Source organism: Syngnathoides biaculeatus, chromosome 16 (genome assembly GCF_019802595.1).
Source record: "Syngnathoides biaculeatus isolate LvHL_M chromosome 16, ASM1980259v1, whole genome shotgun sequence".
In the NCBI taxonomy this organism is placed as follows: domain Eukaryota; kingdom Metazoa; phylum Chordata; class Actinopteri; order Syngnathiformes; family Syngnathidae; genus Syngnathoides; species Syngnathoides biaculeatus.
The window spans coordinates 12,765,281-12,790,369 of record NC_084655.1 but is presented as its reverse complement, the minus strand read 5'-3'; the positions used below and the strand labels follow the sequence as shown (position 1 = coordinate 12,790,369).

At 42.0% G+C, this 25,089-nt stretch overlaps 3 protein-coding genes across 6 annotated transcripts; 2 read left to right on the top strand and 1 right to left on the bottom strand.

The window, feature by feature from the left end:
• Positions 1–5,629: 5,629 nt before the first annotated feature.
• Positions 5,630–6,910, top strand: kcnj12b (potassium inwardly rectifying channel subfamily J member 12b). The gene has a single exon (XM_061846017.1). The coding sequence runs from the start codon at positions 5,630–5,632 to the stop codon at positions 6,908–6,910; it is 1,281 nt and encodes a 426-aa protein (XP_061702001.1).
• Positions 6,911–14,813: 7,903 nt separating this feature from the next.
• tufm (Tu translation elongation factor, mitochondrial) lies at positions 14,814–19,911 on the bottom strand. Its single transcript, XM_061845900.1, is given in 11 exon segments — positions 14,814–15,233; positions 15,704–15,823; positions 15,987–16,138; positions 16,614–16,718; positions 17,631–17,687; positions 17,690–17,762; positions 17,852–18,121; positions 18,259–18,425; positions 19,006–19,144; positions 19,230–19,276; positions 19,762–19,911. Coding segments are annotated over 11 exon segments (1,335 nt in total). The 5' UTR covers positions 19,799–19,911; the 3' UTR covers positions 14,814–15,065.
• Positions 19,433–24,965, top strand: hspbp1 (HSPA (heat shock 70kDa) binding protein, cytoplasmic cochaperone 1). Of its 4 annotated transcripts, none has more exons than XM_061845905.1 (8): positions 19,433–19,727; positions 20,971–21,094; positions 21,567–21,768; positions 21,865–22,089; positions 22,183–22,338; positions 23,976–24,072; positions 24,251–24,362; positions 24,649–24,965. In XM_061845905.1, the coding sequence occupies exons 2-8, from the start codon at positions 20,975–20,977 to the stop codon at positions 24,727–24,729; spliced, it is 993 nt and encodes a 330-aa protein (XP_061701889.1). In that variant the 5' UTR covers positions 19,433–19,727; positions 20,971–20,974; the 3' UTR covers positions 24,730–24,965. The 4 variants fall into 4 exon arrangements, with proteins under 4 accessions (XP_061701889.1, XP_061701885.1, XP_061701886.1 ...); XM_061845901.1 differs by lacking the exon at positions 19,433–19,727 and adding an exon at positions 20,038–20,061; XM_061845902.1 differs by lacking the exon at positions 19,433–19,727 and adding an exon at positions 20,098–20,418 and having other exon boundaries at positions 20,934–21,094.
• Positions 24,966–25,089: the final 124 nt, after the last annotated feature.

The window sequence follows — 25,089 nt, the reverse complement described above, 5'->3', positions numbered from 1 at the left end:
AATGATTGCAACCAGCAAAAAAACATACAAACCCCCCCCCACAAGAACTACACACTTCAGTCTCGTGGTCCCTAAAAGGACGACAACTCACGATGCCTTTGCTGATATTTGATGAGCATAGAAGTGGACTTTACACAGGCGTGTGACCCGCATGAATCCTTTTTTTTTTTTTGCTCTGAGCAACATTTTCCCAGTGTTTCCATGACAATGGATAGAAAGCCTACAATGTTCACCAGAGTCAAAAATAAAATTGGCAAGCGCCAACATTAGTTTAACATCTCCAACCTCAGCATGGAGGATGATGTGGCTGATTGATATTTGGGGAAGTGCTGTAGAATGCCAACACACTCAAAAAGAAAAAGAAAAAGAAAAAAAGGTTTTCATGCACTTTCCTAGCCAAACAAACATAATAATAAACAATACACAAACAAATTGTAATTCCACCAGTCCCGTTTTCTACAGCGTTCATTGACTTTGGGCGAGAGGCGGGGTACGGCCTGGACTGGTCGCAAACCAATCACAAATAGACAAATAAGCATTCACACTCGCATTCAGACCCTTGAGAAATTAATCTTCAGTGAAAAAAAACATGAATGTTCTTGAAAAAAAAAAAGTAGATTTTCTTTGAGGAAAAAAAAACACATACAAATGCCACCAAAGATTCAAACTCTGAACTTTTGACCTCTGAGCCAGATCTATCTGTGTGTATACATACAGCTTTTCAGCAGACAATTACAAATTTTCAATTTTTTTCCAGACAATGCTAATTCTAAAAACTGGAAAAACTTTTGGATTTAGATTTTAAAGAGACGGTCACTTAGAGTAAAGTCAAGAATTATTCATACCCTCTTCTAATAATTATTATTTTCTAATGGGTCTCAACAAGAGTCTTATATAGTATTAGTGGCATCTTGAGTGCTGCAAACAGGAACAATAATAAAACAAACATATTTTTTCAATAATACTTCTAACACAGTTAAATGGAAGAATCTGAAAGTACTTTATACACTTAAATGTTACTTTGGAGCTCAATTATAAGGTAATGAAATGCCTAGAGAGTGTGTAAAATAGAACAGTCGCAAAAAATAAGTGCAGAGACACGCGATACATAAAACATGATCAGCGTGAGTGCTGCTCGTGCCGGCCTTAACAGATGGTTCCTCTCTTACATAATAATTGTTTACCTGCCACGTTAATCCTGCCACAAACGGCCCATCTAAGCACTAAAACATAAACATGGTTGACGGCTCCACTTCACACAGGTCGACCCAGAGCAAGCGTAACTTTGTGGATGGATCAGGTCTGTGTCTGCTGTTCACTTGAAAGGCCATCAGAATATGATCAAATGCAACCCGCGTCCCGAGTGGGCTTCAGGCTGGCCCACTTTGCAGACTTTAAATAACTTGCAGGGTGCGTTCCACTGGCTGTGAACCCCACATCCGATCTGCTGTATATTGACAGGATTTCTAACCCATTTAAAAGTTCTGCCCACCGCTTTGCTTTCATTATAGATCGCATGTATGCAGCAAGAATATTGATGCTTGGTAGATAAAACATTACACACAAGCGCACTTGTGTGAGTACAATACCACAAGTCGATTGACAAATTAACATATAACGTTTAGTCTGTGAGATATTTTGATCCACGGAGAAAAAATTGGGCCAGTGATCCTTAGATCCCAAAACTATCTTGTGAATCTAACAAGTATTGTAAAAAAAAAAAATCCAAAGTGATTAGTTTCTGGTCAAGTAATATAAAGCAATTGACACATTATGCTTGGATTAACCATCAACAGTATTAGATATACCCCTATAAATTGGATTCTTTGGGAGGAAATGGAAATTCTGGACCTTGACAGAAAAGATGGGGGAAAAAAAACCTCTTGCTATGAGGCAGTAGTACTATCTATTGCATTGTATTGTCAATCCAACAACAGGGAACCCCCCACTGCAGTATTTGTTCTGATAAAATTGGGAAAATCTGCAGGTAAATGACAGCCTGCTGCTCCTGAAAAAAAATGAGTAAAGCCACACAACACAGCCCAAGCAAACACATCAAGAATGATGTGATGGTGAAGTTTTGGCACGACATCAAATCTTATCATTAATGCGCAATTCAACAGATCTAACAAACCCACACAAATCAAAATCGCATTCAGTCGACTCCAGAGGGATAACGGCAGAGCTCTTCAGTTGCACATTCATTTTGTATCAGCGAGAAGATACACTTCTGCGAGTATTTCTGGTAAGACAAGAACGCTCCGTTTCCAAATACCAAGTATGTACCATGACACAGTCAAAGGGAGGGAAGGGGAGGGCTGAGCAGTGCGCAGTACCTCTGTGGATGTGGGATACAGAGTGGGATCTTCAGCAGAACCAGCAGACATAGCAGAAACGCTGACAAAGTGTCGCGGACACATGGAAGACGGCGATAGATGCCTCCGAAATGATCCTTGAGGGATTACTTCTTATTTATCTCTGCATTTCTGAGGCCATCCGAGCCCAGATGTATCGAAATTGACCCAATAGAGAAGCTGTGTTCAACTCACTGTAGTCATACAAGCTGGGAAAATTTGGGACTATGATCAAAGGCACCTTCCAGTATTTTCTTTTGCTGTCAACCAAGCAGTAACTTGGTCAAGGGACGGGGTTGTAATGCTGTCCTCGGTGACCGGAGGAAAAGGCGCAATTAAACTTGTGGAGATGAATGTGGCCAGCGGTCACGCACTTTTTTGCCTCACCAGGATAAAGTGGTTCTACCCATAACAGAAGAACTAACCAAGAAGCTTGCAGAGAAACATGCAGCACTTTGGACAAAAGAAAAAGTTGTGGGAGTAACAAGAAAGAAAAAAAAGGAAAGATTTCATCTGCACTTAAGGTAAGCAGCCTGTACATTTTTTATTCATCATTCACAGCAAGGGACAATAAAAATAAATTCTGCTCCATCATTAAAGATCACAGCAGCAGACGGACAGTTATTATTGCAAATATTAGATAATAGTCCACCTCGGACACTCATCATCATCATCATCACCCTGACGCTTAGCAACTAGAGCAGTGTGAGGCAGCAAGTGTGAAGTAACTCACACACAAATTTATATATACACACAACAACAAACACAACACTTCAAATCAATCATATTCTGCAAATATGCGAGTACTCTATCTATCCATTTTGGACACTGCATATCAATATTAGGGTCACGGGAGAAGGGTCAACCGGAAAACTAAGGAGTCTCGTCCGACATCCCTTGAATTACTTAACTGTTCAAGGGTTGTGACCTAATACCATATCGCATGTGGGTCATGTACTGTGTAAAAATAAAGCAAGAGCAGACGCTAAACGCTGGGAAGATTCAAGCAGAATTAAGGGGTCTACTCCAAACCCATATTCATGAACTAACCAGTCACATATTAACCGCTTGTCCATATAGTGCATTTTAGACTGAAGTAAAGTGTTAAGGATGGAATGTCACCAAATGACAGCTCAACCAATGCGCTTGCAGCTAACTGCCGAGCAACGTGTCATTTTGCACTGACCCACTTAAAGTCTCGTCCTTGGGGGTCCCTGCAGCTTAAGAGAGTAAAAGTTTTGATGACGTCAGATGAATAGAATTTCCATTCAAGGCCAATATATGTAATTTGTGACTTCATCTTATGACAGCAGTTTAGCCCGCATTAATATAAACGACTTTTGGATTTGTGTCCCGAACCTTCAATTTCATGCTTCCCTGACTTTTAATCTTGCGACTCCCCAATTATGACCCAACAGCAGACGAGTAATAACATTAGCCCTAAGTCCTTTATCAGAAACCTGGAAGCAGAACTGTCTGGTTTCCCCCAGCCAATCAGCAATAAAATAAAGAAATACATTGTGAAATGCAATTATGTAACACATAGTCAGTAATATGACGAACTGTTTTTAAAAAGTATTGCACTGAGGTCATTTTGAAAATACGAATATTCACTTAGAGTGAATTGCTAATTTCATCTTCTCTCAAAGTACTCGAAGCACTTGTATAAAGTTTGTACGTGAGATAACGACGTCGCATGTTTTTTTTTTTTCTAGCCGCAGTGGTTTCCAGCACATTCTCAAAAGGGAATCAGACAGCATCATCAGTGGCCCAACAGTTATTTATGCCAACTGTGAGAAACAGATGATGTGTCACATAAAGTGGGAGCGCATTAGATTAGCTGGCTATTTCTGTACCGTCTTTGACAGAAAAAAACAAAAACATTTTATATCGATGAAGTGAAGGTAACTTTATTTTCAGTAGGTATCGCACTTTCCCATCTCGCCCGGTACTCCGGTATGCATCCATCTTCTGAAGATGTCGTTACGGAGGAAACCATTTGGGAACCTAATTCCTTAAATCACCATCAACCATCAAGTTACTGGAGTACGTGTACAATATATGTAGACAGGAGTGTGAGCTGACGCTCTATGAGAGTAAAAAAAAGACACATTTAGTGCATCAAAGCACTGTAAGGCATACTTTATTCCAAGAGGCTTGCTCTGAACAAGTATCTTTATCTTCACTTATTTTTTTATACTACTCACTGGACTACCATGTCAATAAGTGAGTCCAAAATACAATGTGCACGCCTCTCTATTGTACCTGAAATAGCACCCAGCTAATCTGTAAAATGGTAATTAGTCCATTATCAGAGCAATAAATCGGATATGAATGTGGTCTTGTTGTCGCTGTTTTGACTTTCAATATTCACAGCTGGGAAGCACATAACTCGGCTCAAAACTTTTCAACACGTCATACTACGTTAGGTCAACGAAACTGGCTCCATGATTTTCTTACTCTCGGGTCCTTTCTTGTCGTACAGAGGACAATGTGAATGTGATTCTGCTCATGTTATTTGTCTGTTAGCAGGGATTCATTATTTCGGTGTAAAAAAACAAAACAAAACCATAAAAATATTGATTCCATACCAGTTAGTTGTCAATACTGACATCACTGTGCTTTACAAAATAATTCCTTTCTGTTCACAGCCATCTTATTAGTGGAAGAAGTGCATGTCAGCAAGTGACGATGATTAAATCAAGTACACTTAATTTAAATGACTTTGGTTAACATCCTTATAATTAAACAGGTTACAATTAATTAATTAAAAAAACATTACCACGGCGGCATTTTTGGGGTGCACATTGTCATTATGTTAAGGCATTGGGATTATAATGATAATTAAGTCCAAAACCTTAGTTTGGATCTTATTTCCTGGTTTACAATGGTTGACGAGCTGAAGGGATGTTCCATTATAATTATCACGTCCAATGGTCAAAATAAATTCCTAAAATCTTTATCCAGACACTAAAAAACATGTTTTAACAGCTTCGGTGATTAATAACTGTTTCTGCCCTTATATTGACTGTTTTGTCAAAAGAATCAGAATCATCTTTATTGGCCATGTACTGTATGTAAGAACACACAAAGAATGTGCGGGAGGGGGCGGGGGGGGGGTGATACATTTGTCAAGGTACCATAACAAGTTTCCCCATGAAGGGTTAAAATGCCTTTCTTTCCACAGAGCTCTCAGTCTGCTTCAGACCGAGCCGAGCCCGCGGTGTACGCGTCAGCCTGATCGCGTGAAGCCACGTGGTCGTCCTCGCTGAGGCATGAATGTGGGACGAGCCCACCAGCACAGCTTCCTGACGTGTGAAGAAGAAGGCCTGAGACTGACCAGCATGCCCGCTGTGGGGAGCTTCGGCAATGGCAAGATCCACACCAGACGGCAAAGACACAGCCGCTTCGTCAGCAAGACGGGCCAGTGCAACATTCACTTCTTAAACATGGATGACAAGTCAAGTCGTTACCTATCGGACATGTTCACCACTTGTGTGGACATACGCTGGCGCTACATGTTCCTGGTCTTCAGCCTGGTGTTTGTGGTGTCCTGGCTGATGTTCGGCCTGGCCTTCTGGGTCATCGGCCTCCTGCACGGCGACATGGAGCACCCCGCCGAGGATGACGGTTTCGTACCTTGCGTCACGCAGGTCAACACCTTCGTGGCCGCTTTCCTGTTCTCCATCGAGACCCAAACCACCATCGGGTACGGAGCTCGGTGCGTGACAGAGGAATGCCCCGCCGCCGTCTTCATGGTGGTCTTTCAGTCGATTGTAGGCTGCGTCATCGATGCCTTTATGATCGGCGCCATCATGGCAAAGATGGCGCGGCCGAAAAAGCGAGCGGAGACGCTCCTGTTCAGCCGCAACGCAGTCATCGCCATGCGTGACGGAAAGTTGTGCCTCATGTTCAGGGTGGCCAATCTGAGAAAAAGCCACATCGTGGAGGCTCACGTGCGAGCCCAGATGGTCAAGCCTCGTTACACAGACGAGGGCGAGTACATCCCTCTGGATCAGATCGACATGAACGTAGGCTACGACAGAGGCACCGATCGCCTCTTTCTGGTCGCGCCAATCACCGTCATCCATGAGATTGATGAAGACAGTCCTCTGTTTGGCATCAGCAAACAAGATCTGGAGGTCTCCGACTTTGAGATTGTGATCATACTGGAAGGTCTGGTGGAAGCCACCGCCATGACCACGCAAGCGCGCAGTTCCTACCTGTCCTCGGAGATCCTCTGGGGTCACCGTTTCGAGCCCCTCATCTTCGAAGAGAAAAGCCAGTACAGGATAGACTACGCCTACTTTCACAAGACCTTCGAGGTACCGTCAACCCCAAGGTGCAGCGCCAGGGACATGGAGGACAGGAAGTTCCCGACTTCGGGGGCTAACTCCTTCTGCTACGAGAACGAGCTGGCATTCATCAGCAGAGACGAGGACGAGGAAGCAGACTTTGACAAAGAAGAAGACAGACAGTGTTCTACGGCCCTGCTGAGTGAGCGCAGCACCCCTGAACGGGATCAAAAATCATCCAGTCAAGAATCGGAGATTTGAACTTGACCTTTACAGATCGCTTTGCTGTTGGATGGATAAAAATGCAGATAAAGACACCGCACAAACTACTTATAGTGTCCTTGTTATAGTGTGCATGACTGCAACGTTTGCAGGGTCCCAAAATCCTGAGAGTTTTCAAATCTGGAAACTTTCTGGGAACGAACGGAAATTCACGGGAATAAATGGAAATAAACCAGGAATTTACAAAATTGAAGAATGGAACTGAATATGGAATTTAAATATAGCTGGGGGAATACATTTTAGCATAGTCCTGACTGAAACAACTAGATTTCATGCTCATCAGTTTAGAATTGCCTATAGGTGCCATAAAATGACACAGAGCATTACTATTGCTTAAATGAAACTCCCCCACTCACTTCAACATAGTCAGGGGGCACCAAGATCCAGTAATATTGTGGGTGACAAAGAATGACTTGAATGTTGTAACAATAACTCCTCAACAACTCCTTGGTGCCAAGATGCCGCAAGATGATGCGAAAGTAACACTTCAATTGTGATGGCCGAGACAAAAAAAAAACAAAACAAAAAAAACAACGTGTTTTTCAGAAAATAACGGAGGGCAAGTTTCAAAATTTAAGGTGAACACAAATAGGTGGATTTGCAAAAAGCGAACCAAGCTATTAAGCTTCCATCTTAGATGTCCATTGAAATCTTCAAAGAATTTTCCATAAATTTGTCACCCCTTTGAAACCTAATGGTTTTATAATGTATTTTTTTTTTAAATGCATTTGTCCACTGTTCACCCTACACCAGTCTTGTTTTTGACCCTTCTGACTTCAAATAGCATACTAGCCACAACATTAGGTAAACCTGAACAATCATACTGAGGAGCATCTTAATATTTTGGATTGTTCAGATTGTTCAGGTGGACCTAATGTTGCTAGTTTGTGTATATTACAGACAATATCCGTGCAGGGTTGATGTGCCAGATGCGCGGCAGTGTTTTGATAATAAATGGAGGAGTTTTAGTTTTTCCCATCAATTATGCATAGAACCGGGGACGATAAATATCCCATTGCCTGATCATTACTGTCATTGCGTTGTAGGAGTTCGCGTTGTGGCCGTGGGAGTAGCAAATCAATGTTTACGCTTCATTTCTTTGAATGCTATCCTCAATTTTTGTGTTTGTGGCAAATGTCTCCCATTCATGTAGAAAATACAGTAGAGCAGCAGTGTGTTTTGTTTTGTCTTTTTTTTAAGTTATTGGCGGGATCCATGAACCACAAGCGCATGTAAAAAGTCTAGCAAGAATGCATGGGACTGTTTTTGTTTTTAGCTACAACTGCATATCTGTAGCACACCTTAAGACATTGGATACATGTTGTGGGTCTAAATGCATATTTTATGACACAGCGGACTTGTTGAACTTTGCAGCTTTGAGTACTGTACCAGTACTGTATGGCAAAAAGACTGAAACGTGCATACACGTGTGCGAGCATCAGGGACGCTGCAGCAATGAGAGGGAAGTGTTTGCAAAAATGGAAAAATAAAAATTACATCACCTCATGAAATGCAATTGACCCTTTTATTTAATACGTTCATTGCCAAAACTTGTACTTCAAGGCACTGCTAGGGATGATCTCAGGAACTGAACAGTCTGTCGATTACTGGGGTGTTAAACTAATTTTTTTCGGGGGCCATATTGAACTTGCGGTTTCCCTCAAAGGGCCGTTATGGCTGTGAAACAAAAAAAATCTTTAACCGCCTCATCATATTTACACATGAAATGTATTAACTAGTTTTGGAATCAGAAATCAAGGGTAATGGGTTGTTGTTGGGTTATTGTTGTTTGGTAACAAAAAAATGCTTGTGATATCTCAACTTTATCATTTATGATATGACAATTTGAAATTTTGGTACAGATTGGAACAAAAAAAATCATGGTTTTGCCTCCGCGGGCCACATAAACTCAAGGGTGGGCCAGGTTTGGCCCCCGGGCCTTGAGTTTGACACCTGTGGTCTAATTCAACCACATTCAGATGTAACTTCAGTGAAAAGATAATATTAGTATAGTACATTATAATGTGCACAAATGATTGGGATTTCCTAATGTACTCTGTAATGTAATGTGCAAAATAATAAAAAAACACTACTAGATTAGTCATGCCTTAAAAATAATATTGGATTGATTGCTGAGAATTCTGATTAAACATTGTGAAAGAAGCACTCTGCCAAGGCAGAACAGATGAAAATGACATCATAATGAAAACTTGAGTTCAGAACATTCAGAGGCATCCCAAAAGAGAAATGAAGAACTCCATGGATTGCACTCTCCATTGTCAGTCAAATAAAGGGATTAATTATTAAATCTAATTCACATTTTCGTACTCTCATTAAAGAGAGAAAAAACATGAATCAGAATGTAAAGACGCACATCATTTACTGAATACAAGAAATAGTCTTGATGCAATATTTTCTAATATTCCACACACTGAACTCTAAAATGCAGATGACGAGTTGTGATTTCTTAGATTGCGCTGTATGTGTTCTCGCAGTGATCAAGATCTATTTCATAAATCAAACTATTGGAATCCTACATGTGAATTTTTAATAATATATAAAGACAGAACCAAAATATCCCAAAAGTCTTACTTTCAGTCTTCTATTTGAGTTGTCGTGGTCTCTGTGTACCTGACTGTCATTTCGGCACAACTGTCCACTTTTGCATCGTGTTCAGATAAAGTTTTTCCCTGAAAAATTAGTACTTTTGCCATTTTCACGATAAAAAGCAGAATGGCGGACGGGATGACTCCAGTGTGTACTACTACTGCAGGTTAGTCAGGTCTGTATTGTAAATAAATATGCTTCTTTCTTTGTTGTTATTGTTCATTTTTGCTCAGTTGATTACACTTAAATGACCCTGACCCACCATGCAACTCATCTGAAGCCACGTCGACCTTTGACCTACTGTAAATACCATTCTTTTTTCCTCCCTCAAGAGGGCACAGACAGACAAACGAAGGAATGCATATGATTGGGGTCAAAGGTTTCTTCTTTCATGTTTACGCAACCTGCGACAAGCATCTTTGCTATGGACACATCACACTCGGACGAGGTGCTCCACTTAATTGACCTGTGACCTTAATACCAGCCCGTACTGTAACTGCAAATGCCTGACTACTGTAATATAATAAGTGCTACGTTTTTCCATTTTGAACTACTATCTTTGGACAAAATTAAGAGTAGAAAAGGTATCTGCTAGCTAAAAACCACTTACCTAAGGCTGCACTGTGACTTGAACAACAAAAAAGAAAAAGTCATTTCCCCAATTTACATTTTTAACTTGATTTGTTCATTTATAGCACATGTGGCAATGTCACCAAGCAAATATCCATCCATCCATTTTCATTTATCCTTCTTGGTGTTGCGGGTGAGCTCGGGTCTATTACGATCGACTTTGGGCAACAGGCGGGGTAACGTGGACTGGTTACAAGCCACTCCCAACTCCGGCTACACAATAATACGTACTTAACGGTCAAGTGTCATCCCTATAAACATTCTAAAATAGATATTGTAATGAAAAATACATATATCATTATTCACTTCAATGTCCATACGAAAAAATAAATATGAGTGGAGAGTGCGTCATCTATGCGCAAAGCTGCGGAAGTGTCATTCGACATCCAAGTGGTCACCATATTGGCTGCATCTCCTGCCCGTGACGTCACCCCGGACATTCGCCATTGAAAACACGCTGTGGCCCCTACTGTGGGAGACGAACACGCCCCTTCTGACACAGAAGCTCTTTTCGAAGAAGAGAACATCCCACAAACGAGTGAAGTGACCGGGGCAATATTACCCTATTGTTTCGAGCCATATTTAGATGATATGCGGATTACCTCTAACTAACAACAGACCCCCAGACAGTATGTATGAGCCAGCCTGGCGCGGAAGCCATCACCGGGGAGTCCGGCGCAGAAGCCGTCCGACGCCCACATCGACACATTTAGCACCGCTGTCATTTGTACGAGGATCTTTTGTTACATTATGAGAGGCAGATTAAGTGGTCCCCCCCATACTATTAGCTGTATACACACGTACCTGTCATTTGGAACCCACGAAGCTCTCTTCTTTTCCACCCGTGCAATACATTTTTCACGACGAACGGGGTCTCTTGGAAACTTATGAAGGGTAAATCCATCCTCCCGAGTGTTCGAGCAATATCCAGCAATACAACAAGCCGACATTTAGGCTAATACGAAGGAAGATCGAGTTACCCTGTACATCACTTCCTGCTTCTTCTCAAAAACAAATCCCTCAAGAGAATTTTCATGGCTGGAGTTACAAAAAGCCGTATACGTCAAAATCACGTTTTTTGGTGAAAAAACGGATGGGTCCATACCCGTGGCCGCTTTTTCATTAATAACATACTAAATATCATCCATTTCATGACACTTGACCCTGATTATAGTGAAATCTGTGATCCGTCCCATGAGAATGTCGAGTGCAATGTTTGAGATCCGCTGTGATGTAAGCATAATGTGGAGAACATAACGGGATGCATCCCACCCACTCCGGAACGTTGGAGGAAGAAAACCTGTGGAAAGTCAGTCTTGCAACATGAAGAGTGGGCCGCAGCCTTAATTATCACAACCTTGCTTCTTCTTTCACCGTTTGCTTGCAGGTGTTAGGAGGTGGGAAAAAAACTAACTTAAATAGTACTTTAAGCTTTGTAGTTTATTTTTTGTTGTTCGGTAACAGCCCTGGATCATACGAGTACTGGTGTCTATTTAAGATCCGGAATTACAGCATCTATTTACTCACGTTAACCCGGATTTATTATTTTTCCATGATGATGATCAAACTCACTGGCATTTTGAGATCCTGGTTTGTTCCAAGTGAAGTCATTACATAATGTTATCACCGTCCAGATGACGAGAGCACAATTCCCCTTTGTTGAGGCTACTGTAGTACAATTAGCACCTTCCAGTGAGTGAGAACCGGCCTGCTAAAGTCTTGTACAGCTTCAACAAAAGACACTAATCAAATGATAAAACAAAGTGTTAGAAATGTTGATATATTTTAGATATTATGTTACAGTACAGGCGGCACGGTGACTCAGCTGGTAAAGTGTTGGCCTCATAGTTCTTAGGTCCCGGGTTCAATCTCAGACCCACCTGTGTGGAGTTTGCATGCTCTCCCCATGCCTGCGTGGGTTTTCTCCAGGCACTCCGGTTCCCTTCCCATATCCTAAAAAATATGCAACATTAATTGGACACTTTAAATTGTCCCTAGGTGTGATTGTGAGTGCAGCTGTTTGCCTCAATGTGCCCTGCAATTGGCTGGCAACCAGTTCAGGGTGGACCCCGCCTTCTGCCCGTTGACAGCCTGGATAGGCTCCAGCACTCCCCGCGACCCTCGCGAAGATAAGCGGCAAAGAAAATGGATGGATGGATATTACAGTACTCTCCAAGAGATTGAAAGCGAATGAACTGACAACATGTTGGCAAAATATAAGCCGGTGTTTTGGGAAATGAATGCCCTTGTTCAAAATGTCAAGGGAAAGTCATCTCGGGCCTGCAGATGTCATATGTCAACCAATAAATCTTCACATCTTTTCCCATGTGAGAGAGCGAGACTATTTCTTTATATAATATTGCACTTTTCCATTCACATCAGAATATTTTTTTCTCCTTCTGAGGGTGCGGATTGCTTAAGGTTATAAAAAAATGGGAACATGGGAATGGAAGACGTTTTGTAATAATATCCAGTAGCACAGGGAGGGACGGAGAGAGGAAAGTAAGCAAACTGGTTTAGGAAATACAGTACATGTACCAATGATGAGATGATTAATAATGTAATAATAAACATGGACGGTGTACTTCAAGGGACCCGAGAATGCTTGAAAAGTAATAGTGATGAAACTTCTCAAAGGAGAACACAAATTTCATCATTCATCCATGCATCCGTCAAGTATTTTTGATTCAATTGTCTTCAGAGCCTTCAATCAACTGAACCAACCTGTATGTTTTTGGAATTTTATTTTACTTTTTTTTTTTTTTTTTTTTTTTGCGTCTTCTGGTTCTTTTAAAGCATTGCCCAAGGCTGACTATGCTAAGATGGCAGCCACCCGTGGAACAGCGCAGTCCGTCGTACCATTGAATCAGAAGAGGAATCAAGGTCACTGAAACATAAGCGCGTCGACTGTGTGGGCCATATCGCTTTACGTCGTAGTTCTGGAGCGTGGTGACGTGCAGCTGAGCACGCCACTCAACGGGCCGATTGGGTTGCAGGGCGAGGAGCTGATTCGAATGCCGAGAGGAAACACAGTTGACAAGCTGACTGTGTGGAGTGCGGAAAGTACAAGCAGAGGTGACAGGTACTCACGCTCTGGACTTAAATAGAGGATACTGTGACTAATACCCTGGATGAACTAGAAATGTTGACTTAACACTTTTACTTAATCCATCCATCCATTTTCTTTGCCCCTTATCCTCACGAGGGTCGCGGAGAGTGCTGGAGCCTATAACAGCTGTCAACGGTCAGGAGGCGGAACCCCTGAACTGATTGCCAGCCAATCGCAGGGCACATGGAGAGAAACAGTCGCACTCACAATCAGACCTAGGGGCAATTTAGAGTGTCCAATTAATGTTGGATGTTTTGGGGATGTGGGAGGAAACCGGAGGGCCCGGAGAAAACCCACGCAGGCATGGGGAGAACATGCAAACTCCACACAAGGGGGTCTGAGATTGAACCCAAGACATCAGAACTGTGAGGCCAACGCTCTACCAGCTAATTCACCGTGCCGCCACTTTTACTTAAGTAAAATTACATTTTTTTTAAAAAAGTATAGACTCGGAAATGCAACTAAGCACAAAAGTAAAAAAAAAAAAAGTCAGGATGTGTGCGTTTTTTGTTGTTGTTGTTGTCAAATTAAATAAATTTCTTAGCCGCGTATCCTCACTAAGGTCACAGGAGTGCTGGAGCCTATCCCAGCTGTCAACAGGCAGGAGGTGGGGTACACCCCGAACTGGTTGCCAGCCAATCGCAGGGCACATTGAGACAAACAGTTGCGCTCACAATCACACCTAGGGGCAAGCTTTGAGTGTCCAATTAATGTTTCATGTTTTTGGGATGTGGGAGGAAACCAGAGGAAACAGTGGTTCCACTGAAAACCGTCCATCCCACAGTTCTAGGTCCCGGGTTCAATCCCCGGACCTGCCTGTGTGGCGCTTGTGTGTTCTCCCCGTGCCTGCGTGGGTTTTCTCCAGGTACTCTGGTATCCTCCCACATCCCAAAAACATGCAACATTAATTGGAATTTAAATTGCCCCTAGGTCTGATTGTGATTGCAACTGTCTCTATGTGCTCTGCGATTGGCTGGCAACCAGTTCAGAGTGTACCCCGCCTCCTGCCCGTTGAAAGCTGGGATAGGCTCCAACACTCTCTGTGGCCCTTGTGAGGACAAGCGGCTAAGAAAATGGATGGATGGATGGATGGATGGATGGATGGATGGATGGATAGATGGATCTTCATCCACACATGGAGCAGTATCAGACACAAGAAAAGAAAATTGTCTGTTCCTTTATACTTCCCAAATTGAATTATTTTTTTTCCTCACTATACTGTATTACACAAATACAGTATTTTTCCTTGCACAAATTCAAACTGTTGAGATGGACTTGCTCGTATTTTTTAATTCAAATAGTTCTCCGTATAGAGAAAAGCTAAATATAGTATTTACAATCAATCTTGGTTTAACTCATCTACACTAAGACAGTATTAACAGAATCACTGCGGTTAAGGAGCAAAAAGGCTCTCAAAGCCTCTTTGCTGCCCTCGTGTGTTAACGTAGTACAATAAGTACTGTAGTGTCATTTGTCTTGTTTCACGTGAGCATTTGCCTGTTGGTTGGAAGGGGGGGAAAAAAAACTCATCAAAACTGAAGTTATTTAATATATTTTATTACATAAATGACATGAAGCGCTCTGGCCCTTCACAAATATTTTGGATGACTGTAATATCGCAACATATCAGATGAAGCTGTATATAAGGTATCCTCTGCGTTTGCAACTTTGGGGAATTACAGTATTTAATCGTGGCAGACACAGACAAGCACCCTTCCATTAAATCCTCCCAAATACCCCCCGCCTCCCCTTCCCAACCCTAAACCCAGAGTTCCCCCGTATGCTTTCTTATGACACCCACTGGTCTTCGTCTGTCATTGTCAGGATGTCCGTCACCAGGCCGGTGCCGATAGTTTTGTTGCCGTCTCTGAGAGTGAACCTCTGACCTTTCTCCAGGACCATCGGTTGTCGGAGCGTGAGGGTCAAGGAGGTGTCCTCCCCCGGCATCACCATATCCTGGGTGGGACAAGATCAGATGGCATGTTTGGCATAACTAGTGAAATTAAGATTTTGTGCACTTTTTAATATGGGATGGATGGATGGATAGATAGATAGATAGATAGATAGATAGATAGATAGATAGATAGATAGATATAGATAGATAGATAGATAGATAGATAGATAGATAGATAGATAGATAGATAGATAGATAGATAGATAGATAGATAGATAGATAGATAGATAGATAGATAGATAGATAGATAAATATCACAATTCTGTAATTTAGCAAATACAAATAATTTTGGGCCTCCTAATTGACCTAAAACGTGAAAAATTGGGTCCTATTTCATGTTCGGCAGTGAGGAGAAAAAAAAAAGATGCCACAGTGAGTACTAGTACTGTATAACAGGGAGAATGTGAAAGGTCATACAAAAATAGATGAAGTTCAACAATATTTGCTTTCGGACCAAAATGCAAGCACACACCTTGCCAGAAGGCACGGTGACTCTGCAGGCCATGTCCCACGTTAAGGAGAACATGACTGGCATAAAGTTGGTGACAAACGGCTTGTGTCGTCCTCCCTCCTCTTTACTCAGAATGTACACCTGCAACACATGAAGCACGTGGGACACAACAGTCTGCCTTTGTGAGGAATCAAAAAGTCTTAAACTAGCATTAACATGAGTGGTAGGATGTGCAAACGTGATGGACTTAAGGCAATTTGCGCCCGTGTCGGAGTTCGAACTATTATAACATTGTCCTCCAAACCTGAGCGTTGACTTTCTGGTGAGGCTTGATGGATCCCGGCTTACACATCACCATCCCTCGCCTCACGTCCTCCCTCTTCATGCCTCGGACAAGAGCGCCCAGGTTGTCCCCGGCCTCGGCCTGATCCAGAGATTTATGGAACATCTCGATACCTGTGCCAACGGCATAAACACCAGAGTTAAACGCAAATGCATCTTTTTTATTTTTGTTTTGCTTTTCTGTTGGCTCTCATTAGGATTTGCAAAGTCTCAAACAAGGTTTACTGGTGAGCGTCACTCTGCTATGTACCGTAATTTCCGGCCTATAAGCCGCGACTTTTTACACATGCTTTCAACCCTGCGGTTTATGCGGCTAATTTGTGCATTTTTTTTCCTAACGGCTGCAAGGGGGCACTCGACCGAAAAAGGTAAGAGTGAGACCGGTGGAATATATCTGCCGAGGAAGTGACTTTTACCGGTGAGGCCCTATTAGCGCTGAGCTAGCATGTTACTGCCGTGTCTTATAACCAGGTGCAGTCCGTGGGCTGGGAATTACGGTAAATCCAGGCTCAAATCTTTCCTCATAACTAATAAAATATAATAATAACGTAATAATAACCAGGGTTTTTTTTTTATGTCTTCCACTCACCTGTAACCACAGATTTGGAACTGCGATTGTGACCCACAAACTCACAGTCGGACCCTTTTTTCAAAACACCCCTCTCCATGGTGCCGGTCACGACTGTCCCCCGGCCTGAATGCAGACAAAATGAAAACATATTAAACACATCTGAAACTAAAAACACTGCACAAAATGCGGCATTGAGTCAAATAATTACAATAGTCAACGTGGACATATTGTGATTTTAAAATGTGTTCCGTATACTGACAACAGCAGTGTTACAGTATCTAGCCCGTGACAGTACAAACTGAATCAAATATTTTGTAACAACGATAATAATGCTCAGCATTAATGGATAGCATCATCCATTAATTCACTAGTTTATTAGTGTGGTTATAGCCTTAAACATCTGCTAGTGTTTTGCATTGCATCACCATAGCCCTGTTAACTGCTACATAACTATTAATAATCACAAATATACAAATATCGTACTGACAATGTAAACTCAGCATTATCATCTTTGCACGGGCAGACTTTGAAGAACTCTTGTGTTAACTGTTCACTAGACAGGGCAGGTCTATGTAATTTTCAGACCTGTGAGTTTATCAGATGAACCGAAATAAAATGTAGACTTTATTTATTTTGTTATTAGTACCATAATTGTCTTTCCATCCGTTTCCTCATTTGGGTTGCGGGTGAGCTAGAGGCAATCAAAGCTGAATTTGGGTGAGAAGTGGGGCACTTTTACACCCTGGACTGGTTGCCATCAGAGCTCATATAGTCAAACAGCTATTCAATCCCATATTTATGCCACTGGACAATTTATAGCCTTAAAATTAACCGAACAGGCAAGTTTTGGGATTGTGGACGGAGACTGAGATTCAAACCCAGAAGCTCAGGAGGTGTGAGGCAGACATGCTAACTATTAGGTCACTGTGCTTCAACATAGTTGTTAATAAATTTAAAAGAAAAAAAAGATAAAACATACGGATAAATGTGGAACCCTAACCCTTCAATACAGTGGATTAAACTTTGGGTTCGTACCTGGGATTGAATAAACACTTTCGATCGGCAAAAGGAACGGCTTTTCCAGTTCTCGTTGGGCAATGGAACATACGAATCCACAATCTCCAGCAGTTTCATGACTGCACTGACACCGAGCTCTGGCTCACGACCCTGAAAAGAAGCATCACACACATTCAGTCAAGACGCAAAAGGGTGCCGCAGGGGATCAATTCCTTGGGCCGGTTGCCGCCTTCACTCACCTCCAGAGCACAGAGGGCCGAGCCTATCACAACAGGCGTGGTGTTGCCGTCGTAGCCGAACTCCGTGAGAAGCTCGCGGATTTCGATCTCCACCAGCTCCAGCATTTCCTTGTCCTCCACCGCGTCCGCCTTGTTGATGAACACCACTACGTGCTCGACCCCGATCTGCCTCGCCAGCAGGAGGTGCTCACGAGTTTGGGGCATCTGACCATCGGTGGCCGCCACCACCAGGATGCAGCCGTCCATCTGAGCAGTGCCTGTGATCATGTTCTGAAAACACAAAACAAAAACAAAAAAATGGCACAAAAAAGCCACTTAAATTTTGCGATGGGTTCGTGAAACTAAAAATTTTTTAAATAAATCAATTATTGTATTTGTGGCTTGTTCGCACAGTTAAGACAATTTACCTTGACATAGTCAGCATGACCAGGGCAATCTGTGTGAGCGTAATGTCTGTTGGCTGTGGTGTATTCCACATGAGAGGCGTTGATGGTGATTCCCCGGGCCTTTTCCTCAGGGGCATTGTCGATGTCCTCATACTTTTTAAAGTTGGCACCACCGGCATCAGCAAGTACTGACAATTGAAAACAAACAGCGGTAAAATGCCTGGAGACCACAATATACTAGATCCTCTCATTATGAGCCAATGAAGTTGTACAAAATGCCATAAATTGAACCGTTACAATTTATTGTGCCACTTGAGACCTTAGAATGTCTTATTATATTTACTCACAGCTCCACAAATATCTTTTCTTTGCATTTGTACTTTTTGTGAACAGCCCAGAAGGGCACAAGTGAGGAAAATGAGAAAAAGTATGATGATGACGATCAAGATTGAACGTAAACTGAACGGGACAGTAATAAAGTGGTACACACATCTTGGTCTTAGCTGCTAAGTATAATACGGGTAAAGAGTCCATACATATAGGAATATGTCGATTACCACAAATTTATTTTTTCCACTTTGTTTCATTATACTGTGAGTGCCCTGTATGATATTTTACACTGCCTGAACAGCTATTCATGGTTTTATGACGGCTTCCATTTATCCTGGAAGAGATGTTTACTTCCATAACTTCCTATTAGAAAATGTAATTCATTTGATTTCCCCACCACACTGTCCCAGAGAAGACATTGTGGCAATTCACCCTTACCCTTTGTTATGGCTGCAGTGAGGGTGGTCTTGCCATGATCGACATGTCCAATTGTTCCAACGTTGACGTGGGGCTTCTCTCTGCTGTAAGTCTTTTTAGCCTCTGCAGCAAAGGTCCGCCGACTCAGGGGCACAGCACACTACATCGTGCATAAATGTACATAGATACATTCAGATAAGGATAATATATCTCATGTGTACAGGATAGTTTAGGTGCACACTCACTAATTTAAATGAACTCTGCACAAGGCTCGGTGAGGACAGCTGAAGAGCTTAAGGAGACAAAAACAGCATCGTTAACACGATACCACATAAAAAATTGCGTGTACTAAAAAAAAAATGCCAGATCATGTGTAAAAAGCATCATCCCATTATGGAACACGAAGCAGGTCTTAATAGCAATGCTCACAACACATTCACACGGAAAATCTGTTTGGAATATGGCTAGCTCCATGTCGTACTCCTATACATCAGACCATTACCTGTGTGAACATAAAATAAGTTCCAATGTCAACGAATTAAGGCTGATCACTTTCTTTATTCTCGTTAGCTGTAACGTTAGCTTACGAGCACCGGTAACGTGACCTTGCTGTGCTAATAAGAACAGACAGCATCATCCCCTTTTCTCCGTCTTTAATACTGCAACAGCGGACAAAAGCATCTTCCCAAGATTACAGAGTGCTGCAAACCAAAAAACGATCAGAAACACCAAGACAGCCTAAAGTGAGTGGAAATTTTGAATTTCGGACAATTTTACCGGAGACGAAAGCACGCAGTCCCAGTAGCGCTGCCATCTTGGACAGTGACACAAACCAGACAAAGATCAGCAGTTTGCCAAGAGATAAATCCGGTGCAGACGCAATTTACTGAAATATTACCTAGTTTTCCCTCTTTACCCCTTCATATGTACTTTTTATTTATTTAATCCTCATTAATTTAGTCAAATTATGGTTCAATAATCAGACACACATTACATATTTATTTTATGAAAAATGACAACCATTATGTATAGAGTAACTGTCCCGCTTCTACTAATAGTCTCTGAAAGTTCCAACTGGTACGTAATTAAGCTACCGTAACTCTTGTAGTAAACAATAGAACGGTTTCCTTCTTGAAAATACAAATTTCATCAACATTAATTAAGATGTTGTTACCTTTAAAAATAATAATAGATTTTAAAATGTATTTAACTACCGTTTGACTGTAAAGACTCTGTTAGTTCTACATGTCATTGCGTCTTTACTTTTTATCATGACGGTAAAACATGGCGGCTTACTTGCCACTCATGTGCTAGCTTTAGCTCGAATGTTCTAGCGTCTTCGCGTGTCTGCTGGGTTAAAGAGGCGTCGACCTTCTGGGCCGTCAAAAAGAGCGTGTTTACATTTGTTCAGTATCATTTCATGAAGCTCTGAAGGTAAGTTGGATTTCAACGTTCTAATGTAATTTAAGGTAGAGTTGTGGTGGCTGGATCCATTCTAGATTCTCGGACCCGTTATGGGTGGGTTGTGGACAGGTACTAAATAAAGTTAAGCAGTGGGAGCGCCCTAACCCTAATGTTAGAACTTTAACATGACATTAACATTAATGTGACTAAACGTCGCTGTGTTGTTGCGTTTGCATTTTTTTATTTTTGGTGAACTTGGCTACCTGAATAGTTCATTGTACGGGTAAAACCTGGCATCACTCAGTAAGACCACCCCCTTAAAGATATTACATAAACACGAGACACTACAGTCAAGTAATTAATTAGGCTTCATAAAAGTTTATTTCTTTACGTTCACCTTTTTTTTGTGCAAAATGTTGCTTAGGGGCAAAAGTGACAACAGTATACTTACTAATCGGTTGAGCTATGTTTTAAACAAGGACTTGCAAATGTGGGCTAAAATTACATTTGATCAGATTGTATGTATGTACTTGGATCCTGCTCAGTTTGTCTTACTTAGTTGATGCTTCCCCAACACTCAAGCAACATGGCAGAAGACAGACAAAGTAGGAGGTACCCTCAGAATCTTCAGGGGGTCCTGCAGTTGGCAATTGATGCTGGTTCCAGTGCCGATGGGCCTGCTCCTGTTGAACCCATATCAGAGGAGGTTGGTTCTTTCACATGCACACACACTGAGAAACAAAATAAAGGCCTTTGCAAGCCAATGTATATACAGTAAATACTGTGAACCCCCATTTATTGCGTAACATATGTTCCCCCGCGCAATAGGTGAAAAACTGATATGGAAGTATCTTAATCCCTCTAACAAGCTTTAAACAAGTTTAAACTCATCAAAACACTTGACATCAAAAGTAAGATGGCATAGGCTCCATCACTCCTGCGACCTTAGACCTAGACTTAGTACCTTGGAGAATGTATGAATGGATAAGCCACCATACATTGACTAAAATCGGCTAGCTTAATGTTAATATAAACGCTGCTACTTTAACACAGATGGAGCAGTATCGTATACAACAAAAGAGAATAAAATATTTTCACGTTTAACCACCTGTGAAATTTTAACAAAAGAAATACGATGTGTCAAAATCAAGATGATTCTGATGTTTTCCATCTTTCAGAGGAGCACGTGGCTCAGGGAGGCTCTCGCGGATCTGTGCAAAGGACAGATGGACGAAGTGGAGCAGATGAAGCAATGCTTGGCCCTCCTGAACAAGGAGGAGCTGAACGGTGACGGGGATCGGGATGAGGAGGATGAAGACGAGCGTGAATCAGCCTTTGAGTTGCTGTCAGATTTGTGTGAGAACCTTGACAATGCCAGAGGTCAGTATTATTATTTCATATGATATCAATTCATTAAATGAGAGTCATATCAATGCAACTGACAGTCTCCTAAATGTGTCCCTATATTTCTCACAGACCTGATGGTTCTGGGAGGCTTGGATGTGTGCGTCTCCAAATATTTGTGCCATCCCCAAAGTAGGCTGAGGTGGAGCGCTGCTCAGCTGATTGCTACCTGTGCCCAGAACATGCCACAAGTGCAGGATCACTTGCTAAAGATGAGCACTTTACCAAAGCTTCTCCAGCTGACAGACTCGGACCCCCACCCCACAGTCAGAGTCAAAGCCCTTTATGCAGTTTCATGTGAGTGCAGGATGTCATTGTGATTTCAAACTTTAGTGTGAACCATTTCAAACAGATTCTGTTTGTGTGGTCGATCTGGTGTTGTGACCGCAGGTCTGGTCCGAGAGCAGGATGCGGGAATGGAGGCCTTTCTGTCCCTTGACGGCTTTTCAGTGCTTATGAGAGGCATGCAGTCAGAACACGAGAAGCTCCAGACCAAGTCGGCGTTCCTTCTGCTCAACCTGCTGACGTCACACCCTGAACAGAAAGGTGCAAAACAGAATGATGAATGGATTGTTTTGGTTAGCGCTCAAGAATGTGGCCTCAATTAGCCTAAATGGACCTTTCCGACTGACGGGCTTCAGCTCCGCCCCCCCTTAGCTACAGTTGCCATGCCCCACAATCTTCCAAAATGGCGACTGAACATAATGGGTTTGAACTGGATCCTCTATCCTGTATTCCAGATAATATTGGGGTATGTTTTTTGCCAAATGCGTCAGACTTCTCCAATGGTGTTCTACAGAGAGGTCTCAACTATTTCACGCAAGGCTATGTACACGGAATTAAGATTTTGGACGAAGCAGGACGCAATGTCAGAGTTACAGCGAAATGTTGTCAATCGATGCAAAAACGTTTGACCCCTCACAAACGTCATATTGAAAGCCAACAGGATAAAATAGTGGAATCGTATTGCACATGTAAAGCAGGGTGAGTACTTTTTACTTGGAAAGATCACGAGTAATATCATTGCAGTCTTTATAAGTGAGTGGGTGTATTCATTTGACTTGCCTCGTAATGGAACCCAGTTTTCTGTCTTAAAAGTCCGATGTGATACAAAAAGGCATTTCCCTTGGATGATGTCGCGCATTTACGTATCACTAACCCGACTCTTCGGCATAAAACATGACACACTTCATTCAGTAGGTCAGTGATACACTAACAAAGTGAAAGTTGTTCTCCTGCAATGTATAAAGCCCTGATAATATTTCAATCAAACTCAGAGAAGATACTTCTCACTTACTTACCTTTGAACATACGGCCTTGTGTTTGTTGATATTGTTCACATTTACACATTGTGGTCTTCCGCAAACCTTAATCCATCGTAGACAATTCGTCAACTGTGTTTTAGGCTTTGGATGAATGAACCAACTGGGCCCCTTGTAACCTAGCCGGATATCTTTCATCAGAATTGCACGTTCCCCAAGCGCATCTGAGGATAATTTTCTTCATAACATGAACTTTCCCAAGCGCATGCGACCGATAACCAGAATTGCAACCAGAGGAGCGGGTCAAGCCAGGGGTTAAGACAATCCGGCTGTCTGATTGGCTATTATTGTACGAGTGATTGACAGGTCGGAAAGGTCCATTGTGAATGTAAGAGAGCAGGAAAAAGTACTCACATTCTGTACTCAAGTAGAAGTACAGTGAAGCCCTACATATTTGCAGATTCTGATTAGTTATTAAAACTGTTCTCTGGTATTTGATTTACAAAAAACGTGTTTTTTGTGCTTCGGCCAATGCTCTATCTAAAAAGTGTGTGCGTGTGTGTGTGTGTTGGCATATCTTTTGCTGAAAAACTACCTTGTTTTTAATGCTGAGGCCAATGCAATAAAAGTATAGCTTTGGCATTTTGGTGCCATGGAACTATTTCTAAGTGAGTTGAAGAGTTTCATTTTGACAAAAGTAGTGCTTTGCTACTGTCTTGTGGCCTAAAATTATGCAAATGTTGTTTTTTTTTTTTTTTTTGGGGGGGGGGTTCTTGCAGATTTTCTCTTTGCTGCAGGACTTGGTCATTTTCCCCTGTAAATAGTGGTTGAGCGTTGTAATTTTTGCTTCGAGTATTTAGCTGCCACCACTGGAGGTGGGTTCTCACTGACCTCGCTCATTGTCATTGGTTCTTCCTGTAGACGCTGTCGTCTCCATGGGGATGGTGCAGCAGCTGGTCTCGGTGCTGCGCTGTCCACACTCAGCTTTTCATGAGCACGTGCTCGGTGCCCTTTGCTGGTAAGACACCCAGTTTATCTTCTTCCCTTCTCAGCGTATAGCAATTGATGATGATGGGGTAGGTGAGTTTGTTTTTAGCTCACACGTTTGCGGGAAAATGCCAGAATTAAAAAGCGGGGGGGGGGGGGGGGGTTAAAATGGAGGATCAATGCAGTGCCTTTCTTCCTTGTGTGTCCAGTCTTGTGGAGGACTGTTTGAAGGGACTCAAGGATTGTAGGGACCCATCGCTCGGTCTCGAAGAGTTACTGCGACTGCGAGCCAGAGAACTCCAAGGCAAAGAAGAAAGTCAGGTAGAGTATTTCACCTACTATTTTAAATGGAAACTCGACTGCTACTCAGTGGCACTCAGCAATTTGCATTCCACCTCACGTCATCTCAACTTGATGTATTTTTTTTTTTGTCCTGAATGACCAAGTCCACGCACAGCAAGGCACAACACAAAATACATTGGTGATAAAATATTTTTTTAAAAAATAGCCACTAATTGAGGGTGCAGGGTCATAGTCAAACCTGTTTTTAAATCTTATGTATGATGTGTTTTATCAATTACTGTAGTGTTTCTCCTTCTCACAACAGGAAGAACTTGAATTCTGTGAGCGCTTAAGGATGGCTTGTTTCCGTGGACACCAGCCAGACGACCATGGGATGGACCGCTGACCTCAAATCTGTTATTTGTACGGTCGTGTACATTCATCTGCATTCATAGTTGACATGAAAGTGTTTGTCATTTTCTGCATGTCATCCAAAGTGTTAACTTTGTTGTCATACAGTCCAAGCAGTATGTAAAATAATGTCTATTGAAATTTTCATTGTTGAAAATCAATACCTGTGAAATTTTCAGCCCTCAAAGAAAATGTAAGTTGTCTGTTAAAACAAGACTCTTATTGTACGTGGATGTCATCAATTTTCTTTATACAGTATTTATGAAAAATATTTTTATACACATAGCAACCAGCTCCCATCAATATGAATTTTACATAGTTATGGAAATAAAATTAGTCAAACATTTTTAGTTCA